The following is a 14,635-nucleotide window of genomic DNA, read 5'->3' on the forward strand; positions in this document are numbered from 1 at the left end:
TGAGGCAACCAGAACTAGACTCAATGTTCCAATTGTTGTCGAACCAGGACTTTATAGAGCTACTGTATAACCTCACAGCTCTTAAACTCAATTCCCCTGCTAACGAAGCCAGTTACCCCATATGCCTTCTTAATAACCCTGTCAGCTTGGGTAGCAAATTTGAGGGATCTATGGACATAGACCCCAAGAACCCTCTGTTCCTCCACATTGCCAAGAATCCTGCTTTTAACCCTGTAATCTGCATTCAAATTCGACCTTCCAAAATGAATGACTTTCCAGGTTGAACTCCATCTGCCACTTAACAGTTCTTCTGCATCCTTTTAATGTCTCATTGCAACCTACAACAGCCTCCACACTGTCCACCACGCCTCCAACCTTTGTGTCATCAGCAAACTAATCCATCCTTCCACTTCCTCACCCAAGTCATTTATAAAAATCATGAAGAGCAGAGGTTCCAGAATGGATCCCTATGGAACACCACTGGTCACTGAACTCCAGGCTGAATACTTACCATCTACCATCACCCTCTTCTATGGATCAGCCAATTCTCTATGCAGACAGTCAGATTTCCCTGTATCCCATGCCTCCTTACCTTCTGAATTAGCCTACCATGGGGAACCTTATGTTTCTTTGCAAGTCTGATGATACCCTATGTGAAGAGTATACATGGCAACTTAGCCCCATCTATCAGCTTATTTCTTTATATTTGCAATATTTGTGTAAGAAAAGCTTTGAAATCTGGATTGATGCCCAGCCTCCACATCACTTTTGGGGAAGGAATTCTGCACTTTCACTTTCTCCATCCAAAGGGACAATACCCAGAATTCAGTGCAGTATCTCATATGTCCAACTAGAATTCTCAAGAGCCTGAAACCGAACTTCCATTTCCCCTGGACTTCAGCTCCTTTATTACAATGGTCTCATTAATTATGCTGTCCGTGAAGTTTAGTGACATCTAGGAATCTTTTGGCCTTGGAAGAAGTGCAACATGCATTCACCCAGTTGAATGCTAGTGATGCCAGGACGAAAAGTGTTAAATCATGAGTAAGGTTTATCGCGACTGCAATACAAAATTAGGATTAGGAATAAGAGTGGCTATTCAGTGTTTTGACCCTTATTCTCCATTTGATAAGATCACAGCAGAATCTGGTTTGGGGCACAATTCCAATTTCGTGTACCCTCAAAACTCTTGAATCTTATATCTGTTGAAAATCTAACTCTTACTTTCTGGGGAAGAGACTGCCGGAACTAGTGATCCTAAAACTTAAGTTTTGAAAGTTGATTGAGTTGCTTTGTTCGAGGTGATAAAGGAAATCTATCGCATTGATAGCAAGAAATTATTCCTTTTGAAGGAGTCAAATTCTGGGAGCATAGAATCTTAAAATTGTAGCCAGCACCTTTCAGGGTGATGTCAGAAACTGCTGTTTTTTTAATTCAGTCATGGGATGTGGGCCTTGCTGGCTGGACGATTTATTGCCCATCCCTAGTTGCCTTATAGAAGGTGATGGCGAGTTGCTTTTTTGGACCGCTGCAGTCCCTGTGCAGTCGATAGCTTTTCCCATGAAGAATAAGAGGTACATTTCAGTAAGAAGAGGAGGGGAGTGAGTATAGTTAAATGACATTATTTGAAAAGAGAATGCAAGAAGAGGGGGACTCAGCAATGAACAAATCTGTCAAGATATCAGGATAAGTTAATAAAGCAGATGGATCCTGGGATTTGTATATGGAGACATTAGAGTACATGCTAAATTTTTATAAAGCAATAGATAGGTCCTGGCTGCAATAATCTATTTTGGGCACTAGATTTTTGGAAGGATGGAAAGGCTTTGCATAGGGCATAGAGGAGGTTTTACTAGAATAGTTCCAGTCTGAAGGATTACAGCTACACAGTTGGAGTGGAAAAGTTGCAATATTCTCCACAGGTGGTGAAAACTAAGAATATTTGAAAGAGGTGTTTCGAATCATGGAGGATTTAGAATAATGAAAAGAAACTGTTTCCAATGGGCAAAAGGTTGATAACCAGGCACACAGATTTTAAAGGAAAGCAAAATATTGCAGCTGCTTGAAATCTGAAACAAAAATAGAGAATGCTAGAGAAACTTATCAGGTCTGGCACCATCTGTGGAGAGAGAAACAGAGTTTACATTTCAAATCAGATGATGACTGTCACTAAATGGGAAGTGAAGATTGTGGTTTCAATCGAAACAGAAAACCAAAGAACTGTGGATGCTGGAAATCAAAAAAAAAATCAGAAATTGCTGGAAAAACTCAACAGGTTTTCCAGCATTTGAGGAGGGAAAGCAAAGTTAACGTTTTGGATCAAGTGACCTTTCATCAGAACTGGTTTTTAAATCTGTTATCAGAAGGGGAGAAGGGGGGAATGTGAAAAAGATGGGTGGGTGCTCAGCAATGGATATGAAAAGGGAAAAAATGGTCTCACCCTGTTGAAAGCAAAGTCAACAAGAGATAAACCTGACACATTTGGGTGGGGATGGATTGGGGCTTTGTCATCAAAATGAGTATTAGAGGTCTTGCTGTGAAGTCCAAGAATGCATAAGTGGAAAATGAGGTGGTGTTCCAATAGCTTGCATCGAACTTCAGTTCCCGTCTAACACTTCCACATTGGGCCTGCTACAGTATTCCAATGAAGTGGTGTATTGAAATGTCAAACAACTGGAAAGTCAGGGTAGTTCTTGCAGATATTGCAGATGTATTCTGCAAAGTGGTCACCTAGTCTGTATCTGGTCTCGCCAATGTAAAGCAGACTGCATTTGAGCGGTGAATGCAGGAGACCAGATTGAAAGAAATACAAGTACAATGCTGCTTCACCTGGAAGATGTGTTCGTGCCTTGGACATTGAAGAGGGAGCATGTAAATGGACAAGTGTTACATCATCTGCAATTGCATGGGAAGGTGCCATGACAGGGTGAGGAAGTGTTAGAAGTGATGCCAGAGTGAACCAGATGTCACCAAAGGAAACTGACATTGGAGTGAGGAGATGGCGTGTTTGGAAATACCATCTTGCCTTAAGTGGAGGAAAAGGCAGAAGATGATCCTTTCAACGCAGAGTCTAATGGGGTGGAAATTGAGGACAAAGGTAATCATATAACTGATCTTGGAAGGAGTGAGGGCAGAGGATTGAGGAGTATACGTGCTGTAGGAAAATGCTCGAGGGAAATCAGGAGGACAAAAAGGGAACATGAGAGAGCTTTGGCAAAGAGGGTTAAGGAGAATCCAAAGAGATTATACAAGTACATCCAGGATAAAAGAGTAACTAGGGAGAGAATACGGCCCCTTAAAGATCAACAAGGCTGTGTTGAAGGGGATTCTAAAGTCTGTGTGTAGAACCACAGGAGATAGATGAGATACTAAATGAGTATTTTGCATTGGTATTTGGTGTGGAGAAAGATATGGAAGGTGGAGAACTTGGAGAAAGAAATAGTGATATCTTGAAAAGTGTCCATATTACAGAGGAGGAGCAGCTCAATGTCTTAAAACACAAAAGTGGACAAATGCCCAGGATCTGATCAGGCATATCCTAGAACTCTATGGCAAGCTAGGGAAGTGATTGCTGGGACCCTTGTTGAGTTATTTTTATCATTGATAGCTGTTAGTGAGGTGCCAGAAGACTAGAGATGGCTAATGTGATGCCATTATTTAAGAAATGTGGTATGGAAAAGCCAGGGAACTATAGACCGATGAGCCTGACATCAGTGGTGGGCAAGTTGTTGGAGGGGATTCTAAGGTCTACATGTATTTGAAAAGACAAGGAGTAATTAGGGATCATCAACACGGCTTCATGAGTGAGAAAACATGTCTCACTAACTTGATTAATGTTTTTGAACAAGTGACAGTAAAGATTGATGAAGGCGGGGGTGGACATTATCTGTGTGGACTTCAGTAAGATGTTCAGTAAGGTTCTGCATGATAGAATAGTTAGCAAGATTAGATCATGTGGAATCCAGGGAGAGGTAGCCATTTTTGGGTGCAGAATTGGCTTGAAATAGGAGACTGGATGGAAATGGAGGGTTTTATTTCCTGACTGGATGCCTGTGACTAGCAGTGTGCTGCAAGGTTTTGTTTTGGGTTCACTGCTTTTTGTCATTTATATAAATGATTTGGATGCAAATATAGGAAATATGGTTAGTAAGTTTACAGATGACATCAAAATTGGTGGTATAGTGGACAGTGAAGAAGGTTATCTAAGAGTACAGTGGGACCTTGATCAAATGGGCTGAGGAGTGGCGGATAGAGTTTAATTTAGATAGATATGAGATATCACATTTTGGCAAGGCAAATCAGGATGTATGCAGTTAATGGCAGGGTCCTGGGGTGGTATTGCCCAACAAAGACACCTAGAGGTACAGGTTCATAGTTCCTCGAAGGTGGAGTAAGAGTTGGACAGGATAGTAAAGAAAGTGTTTGGTATGCTTGCCTTTATTGGTCAGTGCATTGAGTGTAAGAGTTTGGATGTCATGTTGCAGCTGTACGAGACATTGGTTCGGCCACCTTTGGAGTACTGCATTCAGTTCTGGTCTCCCTGCTACAGGAAAGGTGTTGTCCAACTTGAAAAGGTTTAGAAAAGGTTTACAAGGATGTTGTCACAGTTGGAGAGGCTGAAGAAGCTGGGGCTGTTCTCCCTGGAGTGTTGGAGGTTGAGGGCTGACCTTAGAGGTTTATGAAATCATGAGGGGCATGGATAGGATAAACAGACAAAGGTCTTTTTCCCAGAGTAGGGAAGTCCAAAACTAGGGGGTATAGGTTTAAGGTGAGAGGGGAAAGATATAAAAGGGAGGTAAGGGGCAACGTTTTCACGCAGAGGGTGGTGTGTGTATGGAATGAGCTCAGAGGAGGTGGTGGAAGCTTGTAGAAATACAACATGTAAAAGGCGTCTGGATGGGTACATGAACAGAGAGGGTATTTGGTCGGCATGGAAGAGTTGGAACAAAGGGTCTCTTTCAGTGTGATACAACTCTATGACTCTTAGTGCAGGATTGGGGTGATACATAGCTGAGACACGTGTCAAACCTGATGGGGGGAGGTGGAAGCCCTTGGTTGAGGAAAAAGCAGGACATATTGGAGACAGCCCAATGATAGTTGGCATCATTGGAACAGATGTGATGGGGACAGTACAAAGAGATCTGGGTGTTCTTGTGCACCAGTCAATGAAGGTAAGCATGCAGGTACAGCAGGTAGTGAAGAAGGCTAATAGCATGCTGGCCTTCATAACAAGAGGAATTGAGTATAGAAGCAAAGAGGTTCTTCTGCAGCTGTACAGGGCCCTGGTGAGACCACACCTGGAGTACTGTGTGCAGTTCTGGTCTCCAAATTTGAGGAGATCAGAACTGCTATTGAGGGAGTGCAGCGTAGGTTCACAAGGTCAATTCCTGGAATGGCGGGACTACCTTACGCTGAAAGACTGGAGCGACTGGGCTTGTATACCCTTGAGTTTAGAAGACTGAGAGAGGATCTGATTGAGACAGATAAGATTATTAAAGGATTGGACACTCTGGAGGCAGGAAACATGTTTCCGCTGATGGGTGAGTGCCGAACCAGAGGACACAGCTTAAAAATACGGGGTAGACTATTTAGGACAGAGATGAGGAGAAACTTCTTCACCCAGAGAGTGGTGGGTTTGTGGAATGCTCTGCCCCACAGGGCAGTGGAGACATAGTCTCTGGATTTGTTTAAGAAAGAGTTGGATAGAGCTCTCAAGGATAGTGGAATCAAGGGTTATGGAGATAAGGCAGGAACAGGATACTGATTAAGGATGATCAGCCATGATCATATTGAATGGTGGTGCAGGCTCGAAGGGCAGAATGGCCTACTCCTGCACCTATTGTCTATTGACAGAGAAACTAGGAGATTGGAATGGAGTCCCAACAGAAAACAGGGTGTGAGGTAACTTTGGGAATCAGTGGGCTTGTAATAGATATTGGTGGACAGCCTATCCTCAGAAATGGAAGCAGTGAAATCATGGAAAGGAAGGGAAGAGTTAGACATGGACCAGGCGAAAGTGAGAAAAGGTAGGAAGCGAAACGTGAATTTTTCCCAATTCCAGATGAGAGTGGGAAGAAACACTGAAGAGATCATGAATGTATTGGAGTAGGAATTATTGATGGGTGCCCAAGTAGGATTGGAACAAGGAGTGTTTTGCATACCCACCATAGCTCAGACCCGTGTGGTTGGCCACAGCTACAGCTTTGATCTGCACAAAGTAACGTGAGTTAAAGGAGAGTCTGCTGAAGTGAGAATGAGTTCAGTCAAGTGAAGGAGGGTGGTGGAAGGGGCTTGTTCAGCCCTCTTTTCAAAGAAGAAGCAGAAAGCCTTCAGACAATGCTGCTAGGGGGTGGATATGGAGGAGGATTGCTTATCCATGATGAAGGTGAGGCAGCTACAGCCAGATAATTGAAAAAAAGCATCAGAAAGAAACACTAATGTAAGTTTATTTATTTATTCATTTTTGTGGGATGTGGGCATTGCTGGCTGGTCAGCATTTATTACCTGTCCCTAGTTGCCCTTGAGAATGTGGGGGTGAGCTGCCGTCTTAAACCACTGCAGTCCATGTGCTGTGTGTTGACCCACAATGCCATTAGGGAGGGACTTCCAGAATTTTGACACAGTGACAGTGAAGGAACGACGATATATTTCCAAGTCAGGATGGTGAGTGGCTTGAAGGGAACTTGCAGGGGGTGGTGTTCCCATGTACCTGCTGCCCTTGTCCTTCTAGGTGGAAGTGGTTGTGGGTTTGGAAGGTGCTGTCTGAGGAACTTTGTATTTCTGCAGTGTATCTTATAGATAGTACACACTGCTGTTATTGACAGTCAGTCATAGAAGGAGTGGATGTTTGTGGATGCAGTGCTATTCAAGCGGTTGTTTTGTCCTGCATGGTGTCAAGCTTCCTGGGTGTTGTTGGAGCTGCACCCATCCAGGCAAGTGGGGAGTATTCCATCACACTCCTGACTTGTGCCTTGTAGATGGTGGACAGGCTTTCAGGAACAAGGAGGTCAGTTACTCATTGCAGTGTCCCTAGTCTCTGACTTGCTGTAGGAGCCACTGTGTTTATATGGTGAGTCCAGTTCAGTTTTTGGACTCCCAGGGTGTTGATAGTCGGGGATCGAGTGATGATAATACCATTGAATGTCAAGGGACAGTGGTTAGATTGTCTTTTATTGGTGATGGTCATTATCTGACATTTGTATGGCACAAATGTTACTTGCCACTTGTCAGCCCAAGCCTGGATATTACCCAGATCTTGTTGCATTTGAACATGGACTGCCTCAGTATCTGAGAAGTTGTGAATGGTACTGAATATCGTGCAACCATCGGTGAACAATCCCATTTTTGACCTTAAGATAGAGGGAAGGTCATTGATGAAACAGCTGAAGATGGTTGGGCCTAGGACACTCCCCAGTGGAACTCCTGCAGAGATGTCCTGGAGCTGAGATGACTGACCTTCAACAACCACAGCCATCTTCTTATGTGTCAGGTATGACTCTAACCAGTGGAAAGTTTGCCCCCTGATACCCATTGATTCCAGTTTAACTAGGGCTCCTCAGTCGAATGCAGCCTTGATGTCAAGGGCTGTCCCTCTCCCCTGCCCTCCCCTCTGGAATTCAGCTCTTTTGTCCATGTTTGACCCAAGGCTGTAATGAGGTCAGGAGCTGAGTGGCCCTGGGGGAACCCAAACTGGGCGTCACTGAGCAGGTTATTGCTGAGCAGGTGCTGCTTGATGGTACTGTTGGTGACACCTTCCATGACTTTATTGATGAACGAGAGTAGACTTATGGGGCAGTAATTGGCCAGGTTGGATTTGTCCTGCTTTTTATGTACTGGGCATACCTGGGCAATTTTTCACATTGTTGGGTAGATGCCAGTGTTGTAGCTGTACTGGAACAGCTTAGTAGGGGAGTGGCAAGTTCTGGAGCACAAGTCTTCAGTACTATTGCCAGAACATTATCAGAGCCCATTGCCTTTGCAGTATCCCAGTGCTTCCAACTGTTTCTTGATCTTACGGGGAGTGAATCGAATTGGCTGAAGACTGGTGTCTGTGTTGCTGGGGACCACTGGAGGAGGCTGACACCGATCATCCACTTGGCACTGATGACTGAAGATTGTTGCGAAAGTGGGAAGAGACTGAACAAGAGTGGGGAAAAAGGAAGAGTCAAGATGCAGAGAAATAAAATCACTGGGGCATGTACAGGTTGAAACAATGGGTCTGCCAGAGCTGTCCTGGTTTTGGATTTTGGGAACAAGGTAGTGGGGTGTGCAGGCCTGGGGTAACTGTGAGGTGGGAAGCTGTGAAGGGAAGATTGCGAAAGGTAGATGAGGTCAGTGACAGTCCTGGTAACAGCTGTTTTGTGGAACACCTCCACTCTGCGCACAAGAATGATCCTGACCTTCCCATTGCTTGCCATTTCAGTAAATCATCTTGCTGCCATGGTAACAAATCCAAGCTGAGCCAGCTACAGGTGTTGCAAGGAAGCTGAATGTAAACTGTAGAAATACCACCTCATTTTCTCCTTCAGCATTTTACAGCTTCTAGGATTCAACATTAAACAATTTCAGAGCATGACCTCTGTCCAACAATTGATTACATCCCCACCCAGCCATCCCTGACATTATCTAATTTGTGACTTGTTGACTTTGCTCTCAGCAGAGCTGACCTGTTTTCTCCTTTTCTAACCTAGCTCCAATGATGCTGTCAGACCTGCTAAGTTTTTCCAGCACTTTGTTTTCATTTCCCAAACTTGAAGTATTGACTCCTGTCCTTTTAATTGCTGGAGGAATGAGCTGAGTGAAGCATGAAAAGCTACATTTCCTTCAGTAGAGATTAACTTCAAGGAGTACCTTACAAACTTTCTACAGCTCAGAAACAGGCCTTCTGGGCCAACATATCAGTGCTTCTGTTGTACTCCTCATGAGCCATGTCCCACCTTATTTCATTAAAGGTTAAGTTGCCATAGTCTTCTCATTAGAGAGAGAGGGGGGGGATCTGGTGGTGGTTTAACCTGAGGATCACCATGCCCCGAGAGAGGAGAGGTTGAGAAGGAAGGTCCTTCATGGTAACCTCATTAAACCTATCAGCAAAGGCTTATATTCCTTTCTCCTCCATTGTAGAGGCATAATGAAATCAAATAGTTTGTAAGAGCTTTTTGCTTGCTGAAGTTACAGTCTTTAGAAGTGTACGAAACACTGAGGGGTTTGCTGGCTGAACTAATGGAATGAGATGCTCTTTAAACCCCTGCCACCTTCTTCAGTTCACAGAGCTTGATCACCTGTTACCCACTTTGGAGGAAGCAGCCCAGTTACAAAGCAACTGCCAGTCCAGTGCAGCTAATAACGGCCTGACGTCGAGAGGTGGGAAGAGGGAGCAGCTTTTGGACCCACTTCACTCCAACAGCGTCACCAGGACACTTCAGCGCCTCAAGGGTATGTCACCAATGCTGTTCTCCTGCTAAGGAGAAAGTGAGGTCTGCAGATGCTGGAGATCAAAGTTGAAACTTTATTGCTGGAACAGCACAGCAGGTCAGGCAGCATCCAGGGAACAGGAGATTCGACGTTTCGGGCACAGGCCCTTCCTCAGGAATGAGTCATTCCTGAGGAAGGGCCTGTGCCCGAAACGTCGAATCTCCTGTTCCCTGGATGCTGCCTGACCTGCTGTGCTGTTCCAGCAATAAAGTTTCAACACTGTTCTCCTGCTAACTCAAATCCTGTAAGTTTGATGAGAAAGTGAGGACTGCAGATGCTGGAGATCAGAGCTGAAAATGTGTTGCTGGAAAAGCGCAGCAGGTCAGGCAGCATCCAAGGAGCAGGAGAATCGACATTTTGGGCATAAGCCCTTCTTCAGGAATGAGGAAAGTGTGTCCAGCAGGCTAAGATAAAAGGTAGGGAGGAGGGACTTGGGGGAGGGGCGTTGGAAATGCGATAGGTGGAAGGAGGTCAAGGTGAGGGTGATAGGCCAGAGTGGGGGTAGGGGCGCAGAGGTCAGGACTGTGGCTGATGTTCTGATTATGTTCTGTTAATCTTTGTTCATTCATACCATAGGTTCATACGAAGTTTCATAATCGACAGGCACATGCTCCTGGCAGTGACACCTCCTGTCTTAGCTTCTCATACGATGGCAACACCCTGGCCTCACGTGGTGGTATGTGTCTGTTTCTGTACATATAAATATGTGCCTCGTAAGTACTGCGCAAGTGTTGCACCTCCTGCGGTTGCATGGGAAGGTGCCGGGAGTGGAGGTTGGGTCGGTGGGGGGTGTGGGTCTGACAAGGGAGTCGCGGAGGGAGTGGTCTCTACGGACAGCTGATAGGGGAGGGGAGGGAAATATATTCTTGGTGCTGGGGTCTGTTTGGAGGTGGCGGTAGTGACGGCGGATGATGCGCTGTACATGGAGATTGGTGGGGTGGTAGGTGAGGGCCAGTGGGGTTCTGTCCTGGTGGCGATTGGAGGGGCGGGGTTCAAGGGCGGAGGAGCGGGAAGTGGAGGAGATGCGGTGGAGAGCATCGTCGATCACGTCTGGGGGGAAATTGCGGTCTTTGAAGAAGGAGGCCATCTGGGCTGTTCAGTATTGGAAGTGGTCCTCTTGGGAGCAGATGCGGCGGAGACGAAGGAATTGGGAATATGGGATGGCGTTTTTATGGGGGCAGGGTGGGAGGAGGTGTAGTCTAGGTAGCTGTGGGAGTCGGTCGGTTTATAGTAAATGTCCGTGTTGATTCGGTCACCCGAGATAGAAATGGAGAGGTCTAGGAAGGGGAGGGAGGAGTCTGAGACGGTCCAGGTGAATTTGAGGTCGGGGTGGAAGGTGTTGGTAAAGTGGATGAACTGTTCAACCTCCTCGTGGGAGCACGAGGCAGCGCCGATACAGTCATCGATGTAGCGGAGGAAAAGGTGGGGGGGTGGTGCCAGTTTAGCTGCGTTTGATCCCCACACTCCTGGCACCATCATAACTTTCTCAATCCCCTCCCTTGCCTTTCAAATCTCTTTGTCTCAATGGGGGAAATATTTTGGATTAGTCTTACTGGAGACAAATGTGGCTTGTTTTAATTGCCTCTGTTTTTATACTTTTGTGTCTAAAAACAAGTGTTGTCTATGATCGATTTGCTCCTTTGTTAAACTCAGTTTCTCTCCTTGTTGGAAGGTTTACCAGAGCTGGACTCGGGACTCAGGGGCCAGCAGCTCTCCATGCCGAGGACAGAAGGCCAGCAGTCCTGGAGCAACACAAGCAGGACAGGCAGCAATGAGGATGGGTGAGCAGAGATGGTCAACCTGGAACTATGGTCAGGGAGCACCAATTGTGACGGTTAGAGCAGGGAAGCTGAAACGGTAAACTGAGGGACAGGATGATTTGTAATGCTGTGGTTTTGGCAAAAGTGAATGACTGAATATTTCATGTGCTTTTTGGATGATAAGGAAGTACTTTAATTGTTGTTAAATTTCCCAGAGACTGAATGGTCCTGAGCTCTTTCCTTGCTCTGTCTGATTACTGATTTGAACTTGGATAACTGTAGCAGTGGAAGCTAAACTTGAAGTCCCTGAGCTGAGGAGAGATAAATTAACTGGGGACTCTGGTAAGAAATGTTGGCTTAGCTTGTGATGTCAGCATTTCCACAAACAAATAAAAAAAATCTCCTGTTTATTCTTCAGAGATGTGTTTGATCATCTGCTGTAAAGCTCCCTATACGCACACTCCTGCTAATGGAGTTTGTGGGTACTGTGACAGCGTGTCAGGTTCTCACTGAGTGTCCAAGCAAGTGGGGCAGACAATGGCCTAGTGGTATTATCACTAGATCATTCATCCAGATAATGTTCTGGGGAGCAAACGCAGAAATTGCTGGAGAAACACAGAAGTTCATGCAGCATCTCTGGAGGGAAAACAGTTAGTGTACTGAGTGCAGTGACTCTTCTTTGAGATGGTCACTGGATTCAAATCTCATCATGGCAGATGGCTGAGTTGAATTCAATTTTTAAAAAAATCTGGAAACTGCTGTTCTTATCTTGTCTGGCCTAGATGTGATTCCAGACCCACAACAACATGGTTGACTATTAATTGTTCTCTGGGCAATTAGGGAGTGGCAGGACATGTCTGGCCAACAACACCCAAATCTGGTGAATGACTAAAGAAAACTGACTGTGGTTTATTGTGATTGACTTGTTGGGATTCCTGACCTTGACTATTTTAAGGCTCTTCAGCTTCGGTGACAGTGAGAACCTGGCAATACCTGGCTGTGATGTTACCTTGTTGACCCCTTTTGTCAAGTAGTGCTGCATGTTGCAGTGTAATGGCACTAATAGGCACTCCTGCTGCTTTCTCAGCTCTGGCTTCAGCACCCAAATGGACGAGCTGCTGTCTCCTCCAACAAGTACTGAAGGACGGAATGATGAGAAAGCACTCCTTGACCAACTTGTGTCATTCCTCAGCGCCAAAGATGAAGTGGAGCTCGTGGAAATTGACAAGGCTCTTGGAATTGACAAACTCGTTCAGGCAAGTCAACCTCTCAGATAAAATCAAAATGCTAGAGAAACTCAGCTGGTCTGGCAGCATCTACATAGAACATAGAACAATACAGCACAGAACAGGCCCTTCGGCCCACGATGTTGTGCCGAACATTTGTCCTAGCTTAAGCACCCATCCATGTACCTATCCAATTGCCGCTTAAAGGTCACCAATGATTCTGACTCTGCCACTCCCACAGGCAACGCATTCCATGCCCCCACCACTCTCTGGGTAAAGAACCCACCCCTGACATCTCCCCTATACCTTCCACCCTTCACCTTAAATTTATGTCCCCTTGTAACACTCTGTTGTACCCAGGGAAAAAGTTTCTGACTGTCTACTCTATCTATTCCTCTGATCATCTTATAAACCTCGATCAAGTCACCCCTCATCCTTCGCCGTTCCAACAAGAAAAGGCCGAGAACTCTCAACCTAGCCTCGTACGACTTCCTCTCCATTCCAGGCAACATCCTGGTAAATCTTCTCTGCACCCCCTCCAAAGCTTCCACATCTTTCCTAAAGTGAACTAAGAACCCTACCGTTAGCCCTGTATTCCGCATTCTTATTTGTTCTTCCAACCTCACACTTGGCAGGGTTGAACTCCATCTGCCACTCCTCAGCCCAGCTCGCATCATATCTAAGTCGCTTTGCAGCCGACAACAGCCCTCCTTACTATCCACAACTCCACCAATCTTCGTATCGTCTGCAAATTTACTGACCCAGCCTTCGACTCCCTCTTCCAAGTCATTAATAAAAATTACAAACAGCAGAGGACCCAGAACTGATTCCTGCGGAACTCCACTTGTAACTGGGCTCCAGGCTGAATATTTACCATCTACCACCACTCTCTGACTTCGACCGGTTAGCCAGTTCTCTATCCAACTGGCCAAATTTCCCTCTATCCCATGCCTCCTGACTTTCCGCATAAGCCTACCATGGGGAACCTTATCAAATGCCTTACTAAAATCCATGTACACATCTGTACACATGTACACTAAAATCCATCTGTAGAAAGAGAAACAGAATTAACATTTCTTTAGAATCCTGTGTATGACCTGTCCTGGGAGTGTTCGATGGTAAACAGTGTAGAGGGAGTTTTACTCTATATCCAACTGCATGCTATACCTGTCTTAGAACAAGAACATGGAACAGGCCTTTCAGCCCACCATGACTACGCCAAAAGTGATGCCATTTCTGAACTAATCCCATCTGCCTGTATATGGTTCATATCCTTCTATTCCCTGCCTGTTCATGTTAAAAAGCCTCTTAAATGTTGCTATCCTGTCTGCTTCTGCCACCTATCATCCAGACAGTCCTCCACTGCCCCACCTCCATCCCCGTTCCACTGCTCTAAACCCTCACCCACAACAAATGCAATAAGGCCAGAGTCCCTCTTGTCCTCACCTACCACCCCACCAGTCTCTGCATTCAACGCATCATCCTTAAACACTTCTGCCAACTCCAACTAGACCCTACCACCAAGATCATCTTCCCCTCTCCTGCCTTCCGCAAAGATCGTTCCCTTCTACAGTCCTTGGTTTGCACCACCCTCCCCACCAACGCCCCTGAACCCCCAGGTACCTTCCTCTGCGACCGGAAAATATGCAAAACATGGTGGCACACCAGCCCCTCACCTCCATCAGGGCCCCAAACAGTCCTTCCAGGTGAGAGAGAGGTTCACTTGCCTCTCCTCCAACTTAGTTTATTATATCAGGTGCTCCCAACGTGGTCTTTTCTACGTCGGGGAGACCGAACGTAAACCTAGGGAACGGTCCGTCGAGCATCACATCCAGGCCTGCAGGAGCCAACCAGCCCTCCCAGTCACTGCCCATTTCGATTCCCTTTCCCATTCCCTTTACGACATGACTGTCCTTGGCCTCCTCCATTGCCACAACGAACCAAACCGCAAATTGGAGGAACAACACCTCATCTTTCGTCTGTGCAGCCTACAGCCCAGAGGACTCAACATTTGAGTTCTCCCATTTCAAATAACCTCCCTTCCCTTCCCCGACTCCCTTCCCAGCCCCTCCCCCTCCCTTCCATTTCACCCTGCCACCTACCAGATCCATTCCTTCCATTGACCAACCACGTCGTACCCTCTACTTGCCTCTACGTATCCCCACCTCACCACCCTGC

The 14,635-nt window shown here is 45.9% G+C and overlaps 1 protein-coding gene across 1 annotated transcript in view; it reads left to right on the forward strand.

The window, feature by feature from the left end:
• Positions 1-14,635, forward strand: part of ncoa1 (nuclear receptor coactivator 1) — a 99,564-nt gene that overhangs the window by 72,409 nt on the left and 12,520 nt on the right. Inside the window, exons 11-13 of the mRNA XM_043695214.1 lie at positions 9,261-9,432; positions 11,144-11,252; positions 12,319-12,487. Of these exons, the coding sequence (XP_043551149.1) occupies positions 9,261-9,432; positions 11,144-11,252; positions 12,319-12,487 (450 nt within the window). The remainder of the gene's footprint in view (positions 1-9,260; positions 9,433-11,143; positions 11,253-12,318; positions 12,488-14,635) is intronic.

This window comes from Chiloscyllium plagiosum, chromosome 9, assembly GCF_004010195.1.
Source record: "Chiloscyllium plagiosum isolate BGI_BamShark_2017 chromosome 9, ASM401019v2, whole genome shotgun sequence".
NCBI classification, from domain to species: Eukaryota; Metazoa; Chordata; class Chondrichthyes; order Orectolobiformes; family Hemiscylliidae; genus Chiloscyllium; species Chiloscyllium plagiosum.